This window comes from Sus scrofa, chromosome 7, assembly GCF_054392235.1.
Source record: "Sus scrofa isolate SSC_HxYL_T2T_F1_AM1 chromosome 7, Sscrofa_HxYL_maternal_Yorkshire_Landrace_v2.0, whole genome shotgun sequence".
Classification (NCBI taxonomy): domain Eukaryota; kingdom Metazoa; phylum Chordata; class Mammalia; order Artiodactyla; family Suidae; genus Sus; species Sus scrofa.
The window spans coordinates 125,679,207-125,703,611 of NC_139389.1; the positions used below are offsets into that span (position 1 = coordinate 125,679,207).

A 24,405-nucleotide genomic window follows, 5' to 3' on the forward strand; every position below is an offset into this window, starting at 1 on the left:
GCGCCCGCTTTTCCCGCCTCCGCCGGGGCTGAGCGGCGGTCCGGGTGACAGTTGAGGATGGCTGGAGCCGAGGGGACCGCGGGGCGGCAGTCGGAGCTGGAGCCCGTGGTATCGTTGGTCGATGTACTTGAGGAGGACGAGGAGCTGGAGAATGAGGCGTGCGCCGTACTAGGCGGCAGCGACTCCGAGAAGTGCTCCTACTCGCAGGTGGGCGCGCGGCCGGGCCTTACCTCCCCCGGCTCCCCTGGACCTTCTCTTCCCCGGACTTACCTTCCCTCTTCCCGCCTGCCGAGGCCGGCACCTCCGTGGTAGTCCGGGGTCACTGTTTGTCATAGGCTTCCCCATCCCAGGCTCAGCCGCCCTTTTACCCTTAGTCTCGTGAGCCCCCTTCCTCTGCTTGTGTCCGGCAGGGCCCCCTTCGTCCCTCGGTTTTCCTCCGACCCCCCAGCATCTCTAGGCTTTGACCCTGGAGCAGCCTTTCCTTCCTCTCCCGTCTCTTCTCGGTGCCCCGGGTGTTTTTCACGAAACCATCCTCGTGTCCTCTCAAATCCAGACATCTTTGTCCCTAATTTTCCCATCCTTAGTATTTATTAGGAACCAGGTGGGAGTCAAAGCAGAGATAAAGGAGAGATCTCTGGATCTGAAAATCTCCCCATGTGGGCTGGGCACTTGGACAGCTGGTCCTCTGCAATTTAGTTTGACAAGTGCTATCTGGTTTTTTGGCGAGAGGAAGCAAGTACCATGTCTCTGTGCAGTCTGCTACCCAGGAGGATAGACCGGAACCCGAACAGCTGGTGGCTCTGGCGAAGGGGTGGGGGGTAGGGGAGGAGAGCGAGCACTTGGAAGATGTTGTGAACAAGGCTTTGAGGGGGTGTGATGTAGTGTTGGGTGACTCATCCTATATTCTAGGTACAAAAATGGAGAAAGGTGGGTAGAAGAAAACTAATAAGAGGTGAGAATTGGTAGGAGGAAGGTTTCTTGGCGGGGGGCGTGTGGAGTGGAACGTTGGAGGGTGAGGAGAGAGACTTAGGGTCATTGTGTGGTGTGGACTGAGATCATAATACCAGTTGTCATCGTTGACCAGTTGAATTTACACTGCAGAATGGTTAGGGTTTTTTTTTCTTCTTTTTCTTTTTTTCTTTTTGCCATTTCTTGGGCCGCTCCCGCAGCATAGGGAGGTTCCCAAGCTAGGGGTCGAATCGGAGCCTGCAGCTGCTGACCTACACCAGAGCCACAGCAACATAGGATCCTTAACCCACTGAGCAAGGCCAGGGATCGAACCCGTAACCTCATGGTTCCTAGTCGGATTCGTTAACCACTGAGCCATGACAGGAACTACTGGGTAGGGCTTTTTTTTAATACACCTGGTATCAGATGTATTTAATGTTGGCTGGTATTCTAAAACCTTTGGTCACCCCCGAAACAACTTCTTCTGTGCTTTCGTTCGTTTGTTTTTTGCGTTTTAGGGAGGGACCGCTGGAGGTTCCCAGGCTAGGAGTACAATCCGAGCTACAGCTGCTGGCCTATGCCATAGCCACAGGAACTCGGGATCCGGGTCACATCTGTGACCTACACCACAGCTCATGGCAAAGCCGGATCCTTAAACCACTGAGCAAGGCCAGGGATCAAACCCACAACCTCATTGGGTTCGTTGCTGCTGCGCCACTGTGGGAACTCCTGTGCTTTCCTTTTTTTTTTTTTTTTAAGTCTGTGCAGAAGTTATTTTTTGAAATATAGTTAGGTTTTAAAAACAGACTTCCTTAAAAAACACTTTTTTGTTTGTTTTTTTAGGGCCACACCCATTGCATATGGAGGTTCTCAGGCTAGGGGTCTAATTGGAGTTGTAGCTGCCGGCCTACACCACAGCCACAGTAACATCATATCTGATCCTTTTCTGCAAACTACACCACAGCTTATGGCACCACTGGATCCTTAACCCACTGAACAAGGCCAGGGATTGAACGTTCAACCTCAGGGTTCCTAGTCAGATTCAGTAACCACTGTGCCACGACAGGAACTCCTTAAAAAATATTTTTTTAATTGTAGTAGAGCATGTGGAAAATTGCACAAACCTTGTATAAATCTTGGGAAAGCAAAAACAAAAACATGCACATACGTACTATCCAGATCAGGAAGTAGAGTATTCCTGGCGTCCCGGAAGCTTCCATGAGTCCCTCTCCTTCCTTCCCAGAAGACGGTGACCGTTATCAGGATTTCTAAAAGTTGTACTTGTTTTTCTCTCAGGTTTTTATTTTGTAACATTTTAAGTCTACAGATAAGTTGAAAAAATAATACTGTGAACACTTGTGTACCTTTATATATATTCACTTTTCAACATTTTCCCACATTTGTTTACCTTTCCCCCTTTCATTGTAAATTCTTTTTCCTTTTTTTTCTTTCTGAACCACTTGAAAATAAGTTGCAGACCATGACACTACACTTGTAAATACTTCAGCATACATCCTAAGAATCAAAGGGATTTTTTTCTTTCTTTTTTTTTTTTTTTTTGTATTTTTTGCCTTTTCTAGGGCCGCTCCCGCAGCACATGGAGGTTCCCAGGCTAGGGGTCTAATTGGAGCTGTAGCCACCGGCTTACACCAGAGCCACAGCAACACCACATCCAAGCCGCGTCTGCGGACCTACACTACAGCTCATGGCAATGCCGGATCCTTAACCCACTGAGCAAGGCCGGGGATCCAACCTGCAACCTCATGGCTCCTAGTCAGATTTGTTAACCACTGAGCCACGATGGGAACTCCAAAGGGATTCTTTAATGCATTGATTTTCTCTTTGGTGGAATCACAAGCATTTTCCAAAATTAAAGTATGGTTATTACTTATATAAACTGACACACATTCTCCTACATTTTCTTTTTTTTTTTCTTTCTAGGGCCACACTTGCGGCATATGGAAGTTCCCAGGCTGGGGGTCAAATCGGAGCTGCAGCTGCCAGCCTGCGTCACAGCCATAGAGACACGGGATTGGAGCCCCATCTGCAACCTACACTGCATCTTGAAGCAATGCTGGATCCTTAACCCACCGAGTGAGGCCAGGGATGAGACCTGCATCCTCATGGATACTAGTTGGGTTCTTAACCCACTGAGCCACAATGGGAACTCCCATTATCATACATTTTCATGTATTAAAGTGATTAAGCAGACTAGCTAATTCACAGCTGACTAAAAACCTGAAAGTTCTATCGCTTTAAGAAGAAATTATACAGAAACAAACACTAGTATATGAAATGTGCAACAGTGTTTGGTACTCTGTTGTATAAGCTTTGTTTTAGTCCCAATGATTTTTACAGGAAGATCTTGACCACAGATAATCTGATTGCAAAAATTTCTCAGATCATAGTATGGGTATTAGGCATATTTCATCAATTTATTCTCTCTCTTTTTCCATTTTGGGGCTGTCTTTCAGGGCTCAGTAAAGAGACAAGCACTGTATGCCTGTAGTACTTGCACCCCAGAGGGAGAAGAACCAGCAGGAATTTGCCTAGCTTGCAGTTATGAATGTCATGGAAGTCATAAACTATTTGAGCTATACACAAAAAGGTAAAACAGAGATTGGTGCTGAATACTTTTTTTTTATTTTTATTAAAGTTTTTTTTTATTATAGTTGATTTAGTGTTCTGTTGATTTAGTTTCTGCTGTATGGTAAAGTGACCCAGTTAAACATATATGTATATATGTATATATACCCACTTTCTTTTTCTCACATTATTCTCCATCATGTTCCATCCCAAGTGATTGGATATAGTTCCTTGTGCTGTACAGCAGGACCTCACTGCTTATCCACTGCCAGTGCAATAGTTTGCATCTACTAACCCCAAGCTCCCAGTCGATCCCACTCCCCCTGCCCCGAATACTTTTTAAATGTTTAGACTCTTTCACAGTTGCATATTTTTTCTTAATCTTGTTTTTTCATCAAAGTGGTTGTGCACTGGCAAAATTTAATGTAACTTTTATGTACTATAGTTGGAGAAAATAGTTATTCCAAAGGACCTTTTAAAATAGAATGGTGCAAACTCAAACTATTCATATTCATGCTATTCTGCCATTATGCATGTGTGTGTGATACAGATATTTGTCTACGCGTGTTAATTTCTAGAATTATTAAATCTTTTATTGTCATGTGTTTGGAGAAATTCTGGATTGGATACGTGAACAATAACCAAGGCCACTAATTAGATCTTAGAAGCAAATTGAAAGGGAAGAGGGTGTGATATGAATTTAAAAAGTAAGTCATTAGATTTAAAAGAAAAACAACTGAAATTGTGTCTTCCTTGTTTCAGAAATTTTCGTTGTGATTGTGGTAACAGCAAGTTTAAAAATTTGGAATGCAAATTATTTCCTGTAAGTAAGCACTGAAAACTATAAATGCATGAAAAGTAGCTGAGACTGATATTTGTCCAAGTGGATAAAAAACAAATATTTTCCAAAGAGGGAATTCTTATGCTTATCCTTTGCAAATGGGCAAATCACTATTAGGCTGTATCTCATTTTTTACTTGTTGGAAAACTAAGTAACGTGTAAAGAGCCTGCAGCATAGATTCTAATTAACATGGAAGGTTTTGGGGGGAATGTTCTAAAGCATGATTAGGCTTATGCTTTAAGGCTTTTAAATCAAAGGGTATGACTTTAAAAACTGAATAAATAAAACTTACTAATAATGAGCACAGGTTATGTGCACTCAGGAGTTTTTTTAATTTCTTAATAAAAACTGTGCTTATACAATAACTTTCACTAAAGTAATAGAAGTAAAAGAAAATATCACAGCTGGGGATTTTAAGAAATATTTTGAAATTCTCAGCCAATGTCAATTTATATAGGTTGATAATTAATATTTATGATTTGTTTTTCCCCGATTGCTACAAAGAAAATATAGAAAATAAATTTTATTTTTTCCCCTGTATCCTGGAAAATGCATCTCTTTAATAGGAATGAATTTTTTTTTCTTTGTCCTTTGAAAGTTAAAGACCAGTTTGTGGGGGGAGAGATATTAAAGCACACATTTACTAAATGAATAAATTTTATGATGCTTGAAATTCTAGTTAAAATTAGAACGTATTATATGTTGAAATTAATATCTTTCAGGATAAAGCAAAGATAAATTCTAGCAATAAGTACAATGACAACTTTTTTGGATTGTACTGCATTTGCAAGAGACCTTATCCTGATCCTGAGGATGAGGTAAGAGGCCTGGAAGTTAGCTCTGGAAGCGTGTCATCTTTAGCCTTCACTTCTCAGCCTCTTGTCATATCTGGGCCTCTAGCTCTTCAGGGGGGGATTTGGGGATTGTGAAGAATTTTAGATTTACCCCTTCTTATGAGTCGGGGCTGGAGCTATAACTTGTTCAGATACCAGCCCTTCTCATTCTTCATCATGAGAATGAACTATTGGACAGGACTTTCTCAAGACCAGAACTTTTGCCCTTCCTCTCTCTCTTTGCCTGCCTATCTGCTCCATTCCCCCGAACACATTCTAAAAAATGACCTTCAACTTCTCGCATTCCCTGGGAGGAAGGAAAAAATAAGATGTACAAATTGGTTCCTCTTAAAATTTTTAATTATAAGTATACACAAAACTAAAAAAAGAATTGTTCAGGACTTCCCATTGTGGTGCAGTAGAAACGAATCTGACAAGGAACCATGAAGTTTCAGGTTTGACCCCTGGCCTTGCTCAGTGGGTTAAGAATCCGGTGTTGCCATGAACTGTGGTATAGGTCGCATATACGGCTCAGATCCTGCGTTGCTGTGGCTGTGGTGTAGGCCAGCAGCTCTGTAGCTCCGATTAGACCCCTAACTGGGAACCTCCATACGCTGCGAGTGCAGCCCTAAAAAGTTAAAAAAAAAAAAAAAAGACAAAAAATAAGATGTGACTAAATTGATCAAGACAGAAGGAAGACTAAAACTGCGTTATGTGCTTATGCTTTTTTTTCCCCCTTTAAGAAGCCATAATGTGGAAAGAATGGGACAATATTAGAATATTAAATCAGTAGAATATGGAAGCCTGGGAATAAAAGGAAAATCATTCTAAAAGTAGTCTGCGCCGGTCAGTATATAATTTTCCTAGGGCCAGCATTTCATTAATTTATTTAAGTCCAAGAACTGTTGCTGTCCAGGTTGTCAAGAGATTGTAACATTGACTTTGCGGTTGCTTGGCCGAATGGTGTGTGAAAAGCCCAGTTCTTATATTTTACAGTGATCAGTTCACGTTACCTCCCTGAGCCTGGGTGTATGTATGTATGAGATGAGACTATATTACTTCTGTATAAAGTTTTGTGAGAATCAGATAGCAGGGAACTGATAGGAAAGCTGTGATAATTGCTCAGAAAGCGCTTATCTCAATGTAATCCTTCTGTGACACCGGCAAACTTCTTGGGGCTCCTGAGTTGCCCTTTCTCCCTGTCCCCTTGACCTCTGGCATGTGGATAGTGGTCTCACAGAATTGGTAAGAGAATTATTGAATAGCTAATTCTAATGTGAGCCAGATGTATTGTGTCCCAGAAATTGGCCATTATCGGTAACAAATGAACTGCTTTTCCGTGTTAGATTCCCGATGAGATGATCCAGTGTGTAGTCTGTGAAGACTGGTTCCATGGAAGGGTAAGGAGAGCGTCTTCCTTTCAAAGCCATTGTTTTTACAGAAAGAAAAAAGGTCTTGTCTTTTGGAATTGTATTCTGTTTTACATAACGGTTACTCTTGTAAAAATATACTGTAAAGATTAGTGTACCATTGCAGTATTTCATAAAATAATGAGCTTTTTGGACCCCTTGGTGTCACAAGGAAGATCATTGGTTTTCTGTGTTAACAGCATCTTGGTGCCGCCCCCCCTGAGAGCGGGGACTTCCAGGAGATGGTGTGCCAGGCTTGCATGAAACGCTGTTCATTCTTGTGGGCTTATGCTGCGCAGCTGGCCGGTAGGTGTCTCTGTGGAGTTGGTGTGCCACTAACTGGTGCTTGTGAAATTGTATGACCAGTACAGAATTTTTAGCAACTTTTTTTTGGTCTTTTGTCTGTTTTTTAGGACCACACCCATGGCATATGGGGGTTCCCAGGCTACGGCTCGAATCAGAGCTGTAGCTGCTGGCCTACACTACAGCCCACAGCCACAGCCACACCAGATCCAAGCCGCATCTGCAACCTACACCACAGCTCATGGCAAGGCCAGATCCTTAACCTACTGAGCGAGGCCAGGGATCAAACGCAAGTCCTCATGGATACTAGTTGGGTTCTTTAACCACTGAGCCACGAAGGGAACTCCTTTAGCAACTGTTTTTAACTGGACTCTGAAGTATAGAAAAAAGTACAAGATCTGTTCCTTCTCCACAAGGTGCTTATATAGATTGACTGGTAAACTACCAAGAGCAAATCTGTCTTTAAATGGCATGATGCAGAGTATAGCGAGACCATAGACGAAATGGAAGAGGCAGTTTTGAATGGGATTTTGTTTTTCTTTTTCTTTCTTTTCAATAGCTATACCTGCAGCATATGGAAGTTTCTGGGCTATGGGTCAAATCAGAGCTGCAGCTGCAGGCCCATGTCACAGCCACAGCAACACCAGATCGAGCCGCATATGTGACCTATGCTGCAGCTTGCAGCAACGCCGGATCCTTAACCCTCTCAGCAAGGCCAGGGATCGAACACGAATCCTCATGGACACTATGTTGGGTCCCTTTTATTTTTCTTTTCTTTTTATGGCTATACTCACAGCATGTGGAAGTTACCAGGCTAGGGGTTGAATTGGAGCTACAGCTGCCAACCTACACCACAGCCACAGCAATGCCAGATCTGAACCATGTCTGCTACCTACACCACAACCCATGGCAACGCCGGATCCTTAACCCACTAAGTGAGGCCAGGGATCGAACCCACGTCCTCATGGGTCCTAGTCGGATTCGTTTCCAATGTGCCACCATGGAACTCTCCTATGTTGGGTTCTTAACTTGCTAAGCCGAAATGGGAGCATCGTAAGTTTTTCTTAAATGTAAGACATGCTGTTGGTTGGGAAGGGGGTGGTGGTACAGTTTATCATCTAGTGCTTTTATTTTACTCTAAGAAGTTGGCCCAAAACAACTAATCAGGAATGAATGGTCTTGAGGCATTAACTCTTTCATTTTATCGATAATGTGTATATGTTTATTTTTAAAGTAGCGTGTACAGATAGCGGCTGCTCCGGCCTCCTAATTCTTGCCCTTCTCACCTTTAGGAAACACTTCATCGTACAAACCACGAGAAGCAGCCTATGTTTTTGATTTGTTCCAGAGTTCTTAAACGTGGTGCTCCATCTTTCTGTTCATACCCCTTCCAATGACATCTCACTTTCTGCTGGACCTGAATCTGTTTCTCTTTCCTTGGGTTTTCTTAATGTTCCCCTCTGCCCCGCCTTCATTTCCTTCCCTGTCAGCAGATGGCTTCATTCCTATTAAAGTGAAATGCCATCTTGCACTGTGAGTTCCCTTATCATTTCTCTTGTTTGCAATATTTCTCTCTCTATACCCTTCCTTCCTTCCCTCCCTCCCTCTCTCTCTCTTTCTTTCTTTCTTTCTGCCTTTTTAGGGCTGCATCTGCGGCATATGGAAGGTCCCAGGCTAGGGTTGAATCGGAGCTACAGTTGCCAGCCTACATCACAGCCACAGCAATGAGGGATCCAAGGCGTGCCTGCAACCTACACTGCAACTGACGGCAACGCTGGATCCTTAACTCACTGAGTGAGGCCAGGGATCGAACCCGAGTCCTCATGGATAGTTGGGATTGTTACTGCTGAGCCACGACAGGAGCTCCTATACCCATCCTTTCTGATTTTCTCCTCTCATTAAGAAAAGCTGCTGTTTTAGCAAAATTACCCTTCTACCTATGTTTGCAGTTAAATCTTTTTCTACTGTCTCTTGTTGCTTGAGGTGTCCCTCTGTCTTTAATATTTATGCTGTTTTCCTTTCTATGTAAATATGAAGTATTTGTATTTAAGTAGTGATTAATATTTTTAAACAATATGTTCAGTTATTTGACACTTTGGATTAGGCAGGTATAACCTAAAAAAGTGTTATTTCCTTTCTCATTATTCCAGAGATTAAGGTTGACTTTCTCCTTTTCCAGGTTCTGAAGTATTTTTTAATTAGACTAAGTGATTTTATTGTCTAATAGGTCTGTGGATGTGTGTGTGTGTGTTTCATTGAACCCGCAGTAACCAAAGGAACTGCGGAAGAGGATGGGTTGGTACTGAATGTTGATGGAGTAGGAGATCAGGAAGCTCTCCAGCCTGAAAACGGGGCTCATCAAGATGGTGCCCCTAAAGAGGATGTTTCGGAACATGGACAGGCGGCTGTGAGGGCAGTGAAAGCAGAGCCGACGAACGAACCGTGCACCAGCTCTAGTTCTGAATCTGACCTCCAGGTAACATATGAAATCCTGAGCTATGGAAGAGATAAAACTTAAGCAAAATGAATTCTGTAACCCCTGCAGCTTTGGATCTCAGTTGTACCCTTTGCCTAAAGAAATCCTTTGACAAAACCTAAACTATGGAAACTATGATAGTTTAAAAAACACTTCCAAACTTAATTTAATTTCAGACAGCATTTAAGAACCAACATCTCAACACAGAATCACAGTCTGGCTGCAAACTTCAGGCGTTTAAAGCTAAGCAGTTTATAAAGAAAGACACTGCCACCTATTGGCCCGTGAACTGGCGTAGCAAGTTGTGTACCTGCAAGGACTGTATGGTAAGTAGCTGATCAAGTTCAACATTAGTGTGTTTTGTGGACTGATGTGTAAAATAAGAACACCTGAAAAGTATATTTATGACATTGATATTATAATATAGAGAACTTACTCTTTTTTATTAAGAACTTATTTTATTTTATTAAGAACTTCTTAATTCTTTTTTATTAAGCAAATTTATGAAACAGTATTTGCAGCCTGAATGCTTTGGAAGAAATTAAGAATTATGCTGTACTTTTTACTTATCTTCATTTCAATGGAAAACAGCTGATCTTTTTTTTTTTTTTATAATTTTTTTATTTTCCCACTGTACAGCAAGGGGGTCAGGTTATCCTTACATGTATACATTACAATTACTTTTTTTTCCCCCCACCCTTTGTTCTGTTGCAACATGAGTATCTAGACAAAGTTCTCAATGCTATTCAGCAGGATCTCCTTGTAAATCTATTCTAAGTTGTGTCTGATAACAGCTGATCTTTTTTATATCATAGAATTGCTTGGAAACACAAATTGCTTAAAAGTTACAGGAAGTTATTGGTTTTTAAATAAAGATCTCTTAGATCATACAATATCTACTGGGAAATTGGGGGATTTCTGAAAGAGATTTCGGTAAGAATAATGAATCATTCAAGCAGTTCTGTGCTAAAAGACTTGGGTTTTTCTGGATATTAACTGAAAAGAATTAAATCAATTTTTAGTGATTCTCATGAGGTTGACTTTCAGAGACTGACACATAATTCTAATGGGATCCTGGTTTTATTTTTTAAAGAAAATGTATGGCGACCTAGATGTCCTGTTCCTGACAGATGAATATGACACAGTTCTGGCTTATGAAAACAAAGGCAAGGTTGACCAGGCAGCTGACAGGAGGGACCCTTTAATGGACACTCTTAACAGCATGAACAGAGTCCAGCAAGTGGAACTTATTTGTGGTAACTGTACTGTTTGCTTGTGAAAATTCATGAAGTTTCCTTCACTGTTAAAACAATTATGTAGGAGTTCCTTTCGTGGTGCAGTGGAAACAAATGCAACTAGGAACCATGAGTTTGTGGGTTCGACCCCTGACCTCGCTCGGTAGGTTAAGGATCCGGTGTTGCCATGAGCTGTGGTGTAGGATCTGGCGTTGCTGTGACTGTGGCATAGACAGGTGGCTACAGCTCTGATTAGACCCCTAGCAGGGGAACCTCCGTATGCCCCAGATGCAGCCCTAAAAAGCAAAGTAAACAAACAAACTTGGAATTGTATAGTCAGCCTCACCTACACTTGGCTTGATGGTAATGTTGCTGGGTATTTAGCTGCTGTTACCATTGAATCAAGGTTACGTGCTAGAATAATTATATGCTTGAGAAACTCTACATGCTGTTTTGATTAAGGCTGATGTATGAGTAAAGAATAATAGGAAATCAATTTCTTTTTCCACCCATTGAAATAATTTTCATTGAACATAACAGGTCATTTTTGGAGCACAGCATGTGCCATCTTTTTGACAGTTCTCCAGGATGTGTCAGTGGTTCACAGGAAACCACTAGAGGGGAAGATACTCTCAAACCCTTAATTGCAGGCTTTTACATGTCCCCCCCCTGCCCCCCCCCTTGCCCAGTGATTTCCATCATAGCCAGCTTCTGCTTGGATGCCACCACCTTCGTGCCCCTTTTTTGACATTATTTCCGTCTTGTAACTATTTGATTACTTTCATTTTGCCTTTATCAGACTAAAAGTTTTTCAAGCACGGAGGCTGCATCTTAAAGATTTTTATAGCCCTCAAGGTGCCTGCTATGTAATATAAACTGTCGCATAAATTTTAAAACTTAATTTTGACAAGTCCAAGGTATTTCAGGCACTAGTCCAGAGAGATGGGGAACCTTTTTAAAAATTCTTAATCTTTTTGGGAGTGAGGGTATTTCTGTTTTTTGAGGGTTTTTAAGTGAAAAAGGAATTTGAGAGAAATTGAGAACAAATTTCTATGCAGATTTCACTTAAAGAAAAATATAAATTATTAACACCCACAAATGTCCGTGGTCAAGAAATGTTTTGTTTCTAAATGCAAATAGCTCATCTAAAATTTGTCCATTTTTGTTGTTTTGATTTAGAATACAATGACTTGAAGACTGAACTTAAAGACTATCTCAAGAGATTTGCTGATGAAGGCACAGTAAGTTGAGTTAAAGAATTTTAATCAGAGAGTTCCCTCGTGGCACAGCAGGTTAAAGAGCCGGCGTTGTTGCTGCTGTGCCTCAGGTTGGGGCCCAGGAACTTTCACATGCTGCAGGCAGAGCCAAAAAAAAAAAAAGAATATTAATCATAGCACTGTATGTTTTGAGTAAAGCTGCTTCTTTTTTATTGTAGTTAATTTATAGCGTTTATATTATTTTTAGGTGTATAACATAGTGATGCAATATTTTTATAGATTATACTCCATTTAAAGTTACTGTAAAATATTGGCGATATTCCTGGTGCTGTACAATCTATCTGTGTAGCTTATTTTTTTTTACACAAAGTAGTGTATGCCTCTTAATCCCTTACCTCTAATTTGTCTCTCCCCCTTCCTCTCCCAACTGGTAACGGCTAGTTTGATCTCTGTATCTGTGAGTTTGTTTCTGTTTTGTTATAGTCATTTGTTTTATTTTTTAGATTTGACATATAAGTGATAACATACAGAATCTGTCTTTCTCTGTCGGACTTGCTTTACCAGACATAATAATACCCTTTAGGTCCATCCATATTGTTGCAAATGGCAGAGTTTCATTCTTTTTTTATGACCAATAGTCCATGGTGTGTGTGTGGGGGCATACCTGTATACAACATCTTTAAATATTCATCTGGTGACAGACACTTCGGTTGCTTCCATATCTTGGCAGTTGTAAATAATGCTGCAGTGAAAACTGGCGTGCATGCATCTTTGTAAATTAGTATTTTTGGTTTCTTGGATAGAAGTAGAATTGCTGGATCATGTGGTAGTTCTGCTTTTAGGTTTCTGGTTTTTTGTTTTGTTTTGTTTTGTTTTTTGCTTTTTAGGTCCGCACCCACAGCAAGTAGAAGTTCCCGGGCTAGGGGTCGAATTGGAGCTGTGGCTGCAGCTGCCAGCCTATACCACAGCCACAGCAACACCAGATTGAAGCTGTGTCTGTGACCTACACCACAGCTCACCACAATGCTGGATTGTTAGCCCACTGAGTGAGGCCTGGGATCGAACCTGCATCCTCATGAATCCTAGTCAGATTCATTTTCACTGAGCCACAGTGGGAGCTCCTGTTTTTAGTTTTTTAAGGAACCTTCATACTGTTTTCCATAGTTTATTTTCTTTGATGGAAAAGATTACTGAGAGCTTAATAATGCAGGCAGAGGGAAGGGAATCAGTAAGGGGTCCTGAAACACCGAAAGACTAGCCACCTCAGCAGTCCTTCCCGATCCTCTGAGTGAGGGATGGCGCTGTCTCCCAGGATATGGGGAGGGTGGGCAGAGCCTCAGAGAGGCCCCTGGATCAGCCGTACTGATTCCCTGGTCCTGGGCTTCAGGCAGGGATCCTTGGAGGAGGAAGGAAAAATGACAAAGCAGAAAAAAATTAAAGCCAGGTCCCTTTTCTGTGATTTTGGGTTCTATAGTTGAGAGTAAAGGAGGTTAAAACATTTATCTTGCTGGTTAGGCAAATCCATATATACTTTTTCTTTTTTCCTTTTTAGGGGCCGAGTGAGGCCAGGGATTGAACCTGCATCCTCACGGATACTAGTCAGGTTCTTAACCCACTGAGCCACAACAGTAACTCCTAGGGTCTGTATACTTTTAAAGATGACACTAACTCTACAGTGTGTAGAGTTTAAAATAGTCTTCCGGGAGTTCCCTGATGGCTCAGCGGGTTAAGGTTCCAGCATTGTCACAGCAATGGCTCTGGTCGCTGCAGTGGCTCAGGTTTGATCCCTAGCCTGGGTACTTGTACATGCCTTGAGTGTGGCCAAAAAATAAAATAAATTTTTCCAGATGAATTTAAAAATACTTTGTAGCCCTTTACTACTCATACGTTCGTGATGGAGTTTTCTTCTAAAATACTTTTCTATCCTCCAAACACAGATGTAAAACAAGGCTTTTCTTTTCATGGCTGTGGTTGTCCTAAAAATTACACGCTGTGGTTGTGTGCTTTTAGATCCCCTCCTGCCGAGACCAGCTCAGCGGGTGAGGGCTGAAGAATGGGTGCTGTGAAACTTAAGAAAAAAGTTAACATAAAACAAGACATAGAGACATTTCTCTTCATCAAAGGTGGGAACTGGGGGACTCAAGGTCTCAGGGACCAAGAGCGCCGCCTCAAGAAACTACACTGCTTTGATTGTGCTCTTTAGGATTAAGTGAGGAAGGGGCTATAGGGGTAGGATTTGGTTTTTTTTAATTATTTTAAAAGTCACTTAGTTGGTAGCTGGTCAAGCTTTTATTCTGACCTTTAGGCATTTAACCATCATTGGCACTGAGGAAGCTTGGCGTCAGCTCTCTACACATAGCATCTAGAGAATCACCATGGTGCTGCTGCAGACGGCGTGCCTTGGTTTGCACCTTGGTTCTCCTTGCTAATGCATATCCTGCTAAAGACCCCTCATAAACCCCTTGGGGCCTCCTCTTATTCTTAAGAGGACGTACCATGCCTATCTGCACAGGCCCCCCGGCCCGCCTAGACCAACGTGTTATGTCCTCATTCAGCTGACCACACGAATAACTTACGTCTTTAGGTCTTTGTCCTTAAGCTTCAGTCATTCGCCAGCACTGCGACTGTTCTTCAAGCAGGAAGATGGGGTCAAGGTAAAGCAGGACAAGACGGAGTTTTTAACAGAGATAAGAGAAGCAAAGAGGCTAAGAAAAATTGTAGAGACATGTCTCTCGACACCCTCCTACTGTGTCCTTGCTGGGGAAAGATTTCCTTTTATTGCCTTTCAGGGTTTTAATGCTTGTGATCCAGTCTAGGGACAGAGCCTGCACATGGCAGCCCCAAGGATCCTGGGCATTGGCATTTATAAGGGGACGTTTCCAAGCCTGTGCCTCCGCGCCCTGAGCGGCAGTTACCTTGGAGGGGGCTGGCCATCTCCAGCCTGACTCGGGTGACGGCGGGGTTCTACCTCCTCTCTCGTTGCCCCCCTGCTTATTCTTGGTGCCTGTGAAACTGGTGTATCGGCTCCCAGTCGGGTAGGGCCCTGACAGAACTTGAAGCACCTTCGTCTGGAGCTTAGTCAGTCCCGCCTCTCATCCCGCTTTCCCCCCAGTTATTCAAGGTGGGAGGGTTTCACTACACACAAGTGTTTGTCCTTTCTTACTTCTTCTCTTTCTCTCCCTTGCTCACTGCATTCCAGTGCTTTCTTTTTCTCTTTCCCTTTCTCTCTCTGTCCCACCTTTATTCCTTCATAAAAATAAGAATGTGTTACCTTTGTCATGAAAAACCAGATTAACAGACCTGTCAGTCATGATACAGACTCACTCTTGGGCCAAGCAGGGCTCATGCTTATTTACTTTTTTTGTTGCTTTTTAGGGCCGCACCCGCGGCATATGGAGGTTTCCAGGCTAGGGATCAAATTCCAGGCTAGGGGTCCAGGCTAGGAGCCGCTGGCCTAGGCCCCAGCCACAGCAATGCCAGATCAGAACCATGTCTGTAACCTACACCACAGCTCACAGCAACGCCGGATCCTTAACCCACTGAGCAAGGACAAGGATCGAACCTGTGTCCTCATGGATACTAGTCAGGCTCGTTACCACTGAGCCACAACAGGAACTCCCTCATTTACTTTTTTATCCAAATTTCCATTTCATCTTGTTTTCTTATTTTGGATATTTTGTTTTGCTGATATCATGAACGCTTTTGTATGATGCTGTAATCCTTTGTTCCAGTAAAATATAGGATAAATTTCTTTCTCTCTCTCTCTTTTTTTTTTTTTAATCTTTTTGCCTTTTCTTGAGCCGCTCCCGTGGCATATGGAGGTTCCCAGGCTAGGGGTCGAATCGGAGCTGTAGCCACTGGCCTACACAAGAGCCATAGCAACTCAGGATCCGAGCTGCATCTGCGACCTACACCACAGCTCACGGCAACGACAGATCCTTAACCCACTGAGCAAGGCCAGGGGTTGAACCCACAACCTCATGGTTCCTAGTCGGATTCGTTAACCACTGTGCCACAACAGGAACTCCCAAATTTCTCATTTTTAATGTATAACATGGTTATTTCATTTACAGAGAATTATGCTTCTGTGGTTTTTGCCAATTATTTTTATGTTTATATAGTAAACATCTTTAATTTTGGGCTCTGGAAGAGGGAAGAATTTGGGGGTTCCTTTTTTTTCGGTAAAGGAGAAAGCATGAATCTCACAAAAAGCAGACTTTGCTTCTGCGGAGCTGAAGGCCATTCCCAAGACAGCTGTGTCATGAGGGAGAGCAGTGGCCTCGGGAGCCCTTGAGGTCCCGCAGTTTTCGTGCTGGCTTTACCGCTTTTCTGTTCGGCTTGTACTCAGAACGTCCTCTGTGCCAGGCAGCCTTTTATAGGCAGTACGTCTCAGCTGCTCTTCAAATGATCCTGTCAGGTGCCTGCTGCTTTTCTCATTTAATGGTGAGGTGGTGGTGGAACCCGGCTTGGCCCCAAGGTGCCGTCTCTGTGGGCCTGGAAGAGCTGGTCTAGGCAATGGCGATAGGATCATTACCCATTAAACTCATCCTCGTCAGCAATATTGTTGGGCTTGATTGTGCATGTTACAACCAGTTGTTGCTGTTCTGTAATGTGGTTCGTTTCCTGAATCTTCGCTTTCCATCAATAGGTGGTTAAGAGAGAAGACATCCAGCAGTTCTTTGAAGAATTTCAGTCAAAAAAGAGAAGAAGAGTGGATGGGATGCAGTATTATTGCAGCTAGAGGGGAGCAAGGCGCCTTCTCATCCAGGCCAATGAAGATGCCACTTACTGGCCCGGGAATAAAAGAGGCGTATTTCACCTTTGGTCCTCTCTCCGTCTCTCCCTGGAGAGGCCTCCTCCTCCAGCCTCGGGCTTCCTTCACTCTCCTTAACAACAGTAGCCACAGTGTTTGTGCTGATTTCATAACCAGCATTCTTCTTTCTGACTCAGCTAAGTGCAGCCCATTCCACAGAGTCCAGCCCCCACCCCCGTCTAGCCGGGGTTCTTTGCTCATAACTTTAAGATGTTTGATTTGGTTTTGAGAAAGTAAACCAGTTTATTTTTTCCCGATGATTTGTTCTTTAGCTCCCAAATGTGTCTGCTCCGCCACAGAGCCGCCGTCTTCCAGGACCTGCTCTGCGGGGCCCTGCACTTCCCTGCCTCCAGCTCCACCCTCCCTGGACCTCCGCGCCCCCTGATCGCGGTGCCTTGGGTCAGAGCCTCCTCGAGCCCGGGCTGCTCCTTCTGCCACATCCCCGCCTCCCGAGCGAGGTTCGTCATGGCCCAGAAGGGGTGTCCGAGCTCGCTGCCTCCGGGCCTCCCCTCCTGAGGAGCCAGGACTGATGGCTTTCTGGCCTAGATGGCTGTCACCCGCAGGGAGATTGGCTGATGGCGGGTTTGAGCAAGCCAACCTTTGTTACAAATTTTACTAAACAATTTGAAGTGAAGATTTCATTCGCCCTCTCCTGGCACTCACGTTAGGGCGTCAGTACTGTCGTGCTCGCAGGGCTTCCTCCAGGAAATTGCCGCTGTGCTAGTTCTTCTCTGCTGCCTCGAAAATAGACCAGGTACTACCCTGTGAAATCTGGGCTGTTTATAAAGTCCTCTGGGTTTCTTTATAGTATCAGGGATATTCATAAGCGTATATTAAAAGCAGACCTATTTTGATAGTGTTTTGTTAAGAAAATGTAATTAGAACTCCCCCAAATTAGTATTTTTCCCCTCACATCTGTACTGGGGAAAAAAGATACTGGCTTGGCCTACTTGTGAGCAGGGCAGCGAGCGCCCTGCTTTGGGAGAGGCGGACAAGGCCCTGGGCTGCGCAAGTGATGAGCTTTCTGTATATAAATGTTCCTGTCCACAGCGGAGTCCCTAGGGACCGGGAGGCCTTCTTTGGAAGAACCTCATAGGATGTTGTGTAACACCCCACACTTGAGGGGAAGCCTTTCCAGGTAGCTTGAAATCTCTTTAAGTCAGTCCATGTGGAAAACACCTTTTGATGTAAACGAAGAGCCCTCTGTTGCCCTCTCCCTCTAGAGCAAAGTGGTCTTTCCTGACCGTAGACCACACACTTTGAGGTCCGTGACTATAAGCATTTGAGGCCTTGGGGCCGCAAGTGTATATTAATACTTTTTGTGTGTCCAGCAGTCACGTGCAGGTGCCCACCGACCCCTGGATGAGGTGAACTAGGCCCACAGAAAGTCAGGGCCCCAAAGAACTGGTACAGTCCGTGTTTCTCTGCATCAACCCTCCCAATTAAAGATGCTCATGAAGAGTGATGTGTGGAGCTGGCAGGTCTTGTGGCCACAGGAGATGCTTGTGTGCCCTGAGCCGGCCTTGGAGAAAGGGCGAGAGGCCCAGGGCATCTTGGAAATGGTTCACATTCCGGCTTAGGAACTCTGTTCCAAGTCTGAGGATTCTTGAATTTTTTGAACCCCTCTGCAAGGTGGTGCTAGTTGTGTACCATTGTGGCTGAAGGTTTCTATCTCCACAGACATTTGACGTAACTCCCAGAAAGTTCCTTGCTTCTTAGGACAGGTCAGGACCTGTCTGGGAGGCGATGCATTACCGTGCAGAACAGTAACAGAGGACCCAGTGCCGAAGGGCTTGTCTTAGGAAAGTACTGCTCCTTTACATTAACCAGGAAACCTCTTTTTTTTAATCTGTTGTTCACAACTCGTTTTCTTATTGACTGTATTGGACCGTCTCTTCTTGTAGAGACTGATTTTGGCCAACATGTGGCAGTTGATATTAATGCATGTTTTATGCAGAACAAGAATATGATATTAGTTGCTTTTAAGGAATTCTGGCATTGTATGTGCATTTTTGTAGAATTGTTACTGGACTTATAATTATATACTTAACTCTAATCAGGTTTCTGTAAAATTTAAATAAAACCAATTCAAAATATTGCCTTTTTAAAATTACTTTTAATCACATTTCAGTGTATATAACCTCCCTTGCAGGTTATAAGAAAGCGAATACAAAACGAATGCTCCCTCAGCTCTTCCCGCCTGGGTCCCTGCCCCAGCAGAGGGACTGCTTCCTGCCTCTCCTGCTGTTTTCACGAGGTGGCCTGATCCGAGGTCCCACCAGCAGGGCTTCTTCACCCCTGACGTTACCACACCTCTGAGAAGGGAGGGTCCATAATTCCCGCCAGGGCCTAAGAGAACAGAGAAGTGGGTGTGCGGGAGAGCGGGCCAGGAGCCCGGAGGCCAAGGGAGACGTGAGAGCCACCTACATGGTAGCCGTCATTTCAACAGTAAACGGGCGAACAAACCAAGAAGCCGATGGAGAGGCCCATCTTTGGCCTCCGCCCAGCTCTGGCTTCCTTGCAAAGTCTTCACACGGGGCCGTCTTCGCCGGTGATGAGTTAAGTTCGGGTGCATGGAGTGCTCTCGACAGCCCTGGAGCTGCCCTCTAGCCGAAAACTCAGGATTGTATAACCAGCGGTACCAGGAAGACAGCGGTTCTCCCAGCTTCCCGCAAGGACCCGAGTGGAGAGGAAGAAAACTGAAAGCGCCTCCCGGTCATCACCCAACCTTGGCAGTGACCCAGTTTGGCTCCCGTGGAGGAGGAGTCTGTTCTGGGGAAGCCAACCCAGCAGAGGTCCCAGGAGCCAGCGAGGCTGCTTCCCAGTCCGGTCACCTTGAAGCGGCTGCCAGATGCAAGCCTTGGTCTGAGGGGCATCCAGCATCTGGCACCAGTCCAAAGGCAAACTTGCATCTCACTTGTGCCCCCGCAGCCCTGGGCCTTAGGCCTGTGTGTGCTCCATACTTAGCACCGCAGAGCCGCTGGATTGGAAGGGACTGGAGAGGTCACCCAGCCTCCCCTCCTGGGGCAAGGCCCCTCCCTCAGGATCCTCACGGCAGCCGTGCTGGTCTTGGCCACCTGGCTTCCGTGCCTCCCCTTTCCTGCCAGGTGACCTGGGCGGGGGTGGGGTGGGGTGGGGTGGGGGGTTGTTCTGTAGTCTCTCAGGACTAGGCAGGTTCAGTCTGGTTTAGGCAACCAGAAGATGAGCTGGGAAGCCGTGGGTAAGTCAGACACCCCTTTACTGGCTTCACAAGGCGCTGGGGAACCTCTGTCTGCCTTTTACACCAGGACAGAACAGAGCCGGCCATTCGCCAAAATATTTACAGAAGGGTGTCGCTGTCACTCTAGGCCATGCACCTGTGTTACTGTCATTCACGCAGCTGCTGTGCCACCCCTGCCCGGAACGTGGCAGCTACTCGGGAAGAGCCCGAGTTTCTCCACCTCGGGGCCTTGGCCTCTCCCCTCTCGCAGCTGCCGGCATCAATGCTGTGAGCACTGGGGACCAGACGAGGAGGAAGCCACACTCTGGAAGGCAGAGAGGAGAGGAAAATCAGCCTTTGGCGATTCAGGCAGTAGTCTTGCCTGGAGCTTGTGCGGCGCGTAGACTTGTCCACAGCAGAGGACACCCCGGCGGCTCCGCAGCGTCCGCCTCTGAGAACCAGTGACGGGGCGCTCGCCACCCCCCAGGGCGCTCCTTCCCTAGTCGCCGCTCTGGGCGTCTTTCGGGTGGAAAAGGGCTGGACGCTTCTGGACGTCTCCCCTGGCCTTCCACCCAAATCTCTGCTCTGGGCTTCTCCCAGGGATTCCCTGGCAGGAGGCGGGCGTTCCTGGTGCCCCCCAGCCCCTGCTTTAGCTTCGCCTCAACTCCCCCCCAACCTGGAGACTCCTGCCTGGGTTTTCCTCAGCATCGTTCCCCCCCGTGTGGGGCCCGTGCCCTGGCCTGCTCTGTGTCTTCCCGCTTCACTGCCCCGTCTCCTGGCTCCCCTCTCTTGCCTCTGCCTCAGGCCTCAAGGCTTCCGGGTGCAGCTGAGCTGTGGTTGAATGAGCCAAATTGAAAACCATCTCTCCCTCTCTCTCTCTCTATAAAATATATTTTATTTATATATTAATGATATATTAATATATCATATAACCATATAGGCTATATAATCGTATATATATCTATATTTTATATAATCATATACTATATTATGTATAGTATATACAATATTCATATTTCCTATAAAATAAATTGATTCACTTGAGTATTGAGGCTGGGAAATCCCATGACCTGCCATCTGCAAGCTGGACACCCAGGAAGGACAGTGGGGTGGTTCCAGTCCAGGCTGGAAGGTCCAGGGGAGATCAGATGAGAGCATCAGTCCAGGTCCCAGAGAAGACCGGGGTCTGAGCTCAGACTGGCACGGTGAGTTCTCCCTCGGCTTTTTTGTTCCATGCACGCCCTCAGCAGCTTTACTAACGCCCAGGGCACTGGGCCATCTGCTTTCCTCAGGCTGCAGATACGCATGTTAATCTCCCTCAGAAACACTCTGGCAGACACACCAGGGATCATGTTTAACCAAATTTCTGGGCATTCCATGTCCCGGTCAGGTTGCCACAGAAAATTACCCATCACAACCAACCCAGTTATTGGTCCTGTTCCACCCTAGCTGCACTTGTGGACTAAGGGCAGCCGCCTCGGGTCTGGAGGGGGCAGCCACCGGCTGCTCTCACATTCTCTCGGGCCCCAGGTGCCACTCAGATGGCTTCCGATGTCAGAGGCCAGCTGAGGCCCAGGGCGGTGGGGTGACCGTGTGGGCGTCACGGCACCCTGCCTGCTCCCTCAGGAGGCGGGCAGCGGCTGGCAGGCCTGGCACTGGGAATGAAACGGCAGCCCCTGTGGTTGGCAGGTCTGAGAGCCAGGATGCACCTTCCCCGCGGGCGTCTTCACACAGCTGCAGACTCAGCCGCAGGTCCCCCCAGCTTTAGCTCTCGGCCCACTTTGGGGTCAGCTGCTGCTGACTGAGGCTCTCCAGTTCCTTCTCCGGCCTGGCCTCCCCCCACACCCCCTGGCCTCTTAATTATGGATGGAGAGACGCGGTGGTGTGGCTAATATCCAAACTGTGACTTCCCTTTGTAAAGCACTTAGCCCTGTCAGCCAGGATACATTTGTGAGTTGGTTTGCTTGGTACATGTGCCCCCCACTAAGGTTTCAAACGGGGAGCCCTTCAGGGGACAAGGGAAAACGTCAGTGTCAGTGGCAGGAATGGAAGCACAAGTAGCTGCAGACAGTCCCCAGGATGACAGCCAGGCTGGATCTGAGAGGACCACAGAGAGGCTAAGCCAAGGCCTCAGGGTATGTACGAAAGGAGTGACAGGGTGACAGTCCCAAGGTTGAGAGTAGGACAGCCAGGTGGTGGGAGCTGCAGAGGTGCTGGGATGTGACAGAGGGAGGCCGTCACACAGGGCCCATCCTGACCCTCAGGTGTGCTCAGGAGAGGCCTGCAGGGTGGGGAGGAGGGCAGGGCCTCAGCCGAGGGGAGCGCAGGAGAGGAAGAGCCACTGGGCAGGTGGTGGCCGTGGTGGAGGAAGGGTGGGGAACAGGGATGGGGGCGGAGGAGGGGCTGGACAGCTGACCACAGCACTGCAAAGAACAAGGGCCCGGCAGCGCCAGGGGAGGGGGGCGCAAGTGGGAAGTGGGGACACTTGGGCCTCTCAGGCCACCCACACCTGGACCAACCAGAGTGCTCAGAGGTGTGGGTGGATCTGTTGGAACGTGGAGAAATGAAAAGATACTTTTAGTGCAGTCACAGAGGTGGGGAGGTCTTTGGTACACCTGATGGAAGGTTCCAGAAATGGAGGATGTTTACACAGGTGAGGGATTTCAGGGGACTGCAAAAGGCAATGGCCACCCACAGACACAGCAGGCGTGCAGGGTGTTGAGGAAATTCTTTACTAGAGAACGGGAAGAAGATGACTCTGGATGCCTTCAGAGTTAGGAGGCAAAATACAATAGTCCATAATCACAGCTCCCTCAGTGAACTGCCTTATGGCATTTAAGGAGGAGGACTCACAGCCCCAGGTGGCACCTCAGTGACAGTTCCCACGAGACACAAGCCCTCTGGGACACAAGCCCTTCCTACCCCAGGGTTTCTGGCCTTGGCTTCCCCGCCCCCTCTCCCAAGCTCAGCCTCCATCCAGCAGTGGTGGATGCCAGCCTTGTGTCTCCCAATTTAGAGACAAGTGACCCTAGTCCCCAAGCCCAAGGGTCAGCATGATATGGGCTCACTCTGGGAGGACTTTGGAGGAGGGTGTCTTCCCCCTGATGTCTGAGTCTGTGGGGTGAGCCCCGGGGTTTTTAGAGACCAAATAAAAAAGGGACCACAGGCAAGAGATGTGCAGACAAGGGACGTGTCTGTGGGTCATCGAAGTCAAGGCCAAGGTGAGGCCCATGATCCCAATGTGATTGTCAGTGTCAAGTGTAAAGCATGTTTGGAGTGGGGACAGTTAGTACAGGCTTAGGGAAAACGCCCTCCCATCCTGAATAAGGAAGCAGGTGGAGGCAGGAGGCCAGGAGGGTCTGGGGAGCCTGAGGGTCCCTTCCGGGAAAGCATCCTGTTACGGTCAATTGTACAAATGACTAAATGTGGTTCTGTACATCAGAGGTGGTAAATTCTGGTAATGAAGGACTGGGACCTTCACAGGTGTCCCCTAGAGGATTCTAAGGTAACCTCCTCCTACTGCTGAATGACTTCCGAGGCCTGGAAGAAGTAGCTGTGATGTGGAAGTCTTTTAAGAGCACGTTATGCTGAGCTGGCCTCCTCTTTCGTGGAAGCAGGGTGGGTGGTAACATTCCCCCCCCCCGCCCCCGGCCAGGGTGCACCTGAGCATGCGCCCCCACCTGGCTTCTCTCTCCCACCAAACTGCTCTTGCCAACCTCACTCACCTTCTCCTTGGGGCTGGCCCAAAGCATCTTTTGGGTCTGACTTTCCAAAATCTCTGTGCAGCAGCCACTGAGTTAACTTCTGGGGAGGGGTGGAATTGATCCTTCATCTCTTAACCTTTAACTTCAAAAAGGAATACACGCCTGTAACTTAGACATTCAGCCATTACAGAAAGTATGCGATTAAGTGCCCCGCCCTGATTACCAGCCCTGCTCCAGACACAGCCCTGAAGACATCCTCATAGGTCTTTGCAGACATTCTGATGAATATACAAGTTGATTATGTAGCTCCTTCTTCTCATCTTCTCCCTGTTTTGTATTTCATTTTTTACTTTATAAATTCCTTCCTTTTTTGAACAGCCCCTACCTGGCTTTCTGAGTACCACACTGGTTTTCTCTCCACCGGGTAGGCTGTCTTTGGCCAGCAATTCCCTCAAGTTGACCTGTAAAGTGCAGAGCTGCTCGAAGTTCATTCCTGGGCCCTCTTTTCATCTTTAAACTTTCCTCCTAAGTTACATGGAATTACCAAGCGAACATGACCAACATTAAGCTCCTGTCTTTCCCCTGGATCTGACCCCTGCCCTCTCCCGCGCCCCAGCAACCACCACGTCCTGGTCCTGTAGGTATTACGCCCTAACCGTATTCAGAATTGCTTCTCTCTTCTCTGCTAGCTATTTGAGCTCTCCCTGGCTGCGCCAGGCCCCTGCCTGGTTTCCTCATGCGCTCTCCTCCTCTTCAGTCCAGTGACAGGGAACATGCACATCTGCCTACATTTACGCCTCTGGAGCAGCTTCCTGTTGGGATCCACCCGCCTCCCAGCTC

The 24,405-nt window shown here is 46.3% G+C and overlaps 2 protein-coding genes across 2 annotated transcripts in view; one reads left to right on the top strand and one right to left on the bottom strand.

The window, feature by feature from the left end:
• Window positions 1-6: 6 nt before the first annotated feature.
• Window positions 7-18,758, top strand: UBR7 (ubiquitin protein ligase E3 component n-recognin 7). The gene is made up of 11 exons (XM_001926839.6): window positions 7-207; window positions 3,423-3,556; window positions 4,297-4,357; window positions 5,099-5,194; window positions 6,556-6,609; window positions 6,819-6,924; window positions 9,189-9,397; window positions 9,574-9,723; window positions 10,491-10,653; window positions 11,812-11,873; window positions 16,498-18,758. Exons 1-11 carry the CDS (start codon window positions 58-60, stop codon window positions 16,588-16,590), a joined length of 1,278 nt encoding a protein of 425 aa, XP_001926874.3. The 5' UTR covers window positions 7-57; the 3' UTR covers window positions 16,591-18,758.
• Window positions 18,757-24,405, bottom strand: part of BTBD7 (BTB domain containing 7) — a 96,710-nt gene continuing 91,061 nt past the window's right edge. Inside the window, exons 11-12 of the transcript XR_014811305.1 lie at window positions 23,587-23,707; window positions 18,757-20,186 (exon numbers count right to left, since the gene is read on the bottom strand). The gene's annotated coding sequence lies outside the window, so the exon portion shown is untranslated. The remainder of the gene's footprint in view (window positions 20,187-23,586; window positions 23,708-24,405) is intronic.

What these genes read in the sequence shown, in the direction of transcription:
- UBR7 (XM_001926839.6), top strand. Translation starts at nt 58, where the DNA reads ATGGCTGGAGCCGAGGGGACCGCGGGGCGGCAGTCGGAGCTGGAGCCC. An exon ending in TGGAATGCAAATTATTTCCT is followed by an intron (nt 4,358 to 5,098) that starts GTAAGTAAGCAC and finishes AATATCTTTCAG; the next exon opens with GATAAAGCAAAGATAAATTC. An exon ending in AAGACTGGTTCCATGGAAGG is followed by an intron (nt 6,610 to 6,818) that starts GTAAGGAGAGCG and finishes CTGTGTTAACAG; the next exon opens with CATCTTGGTGCCGCCCCCCC.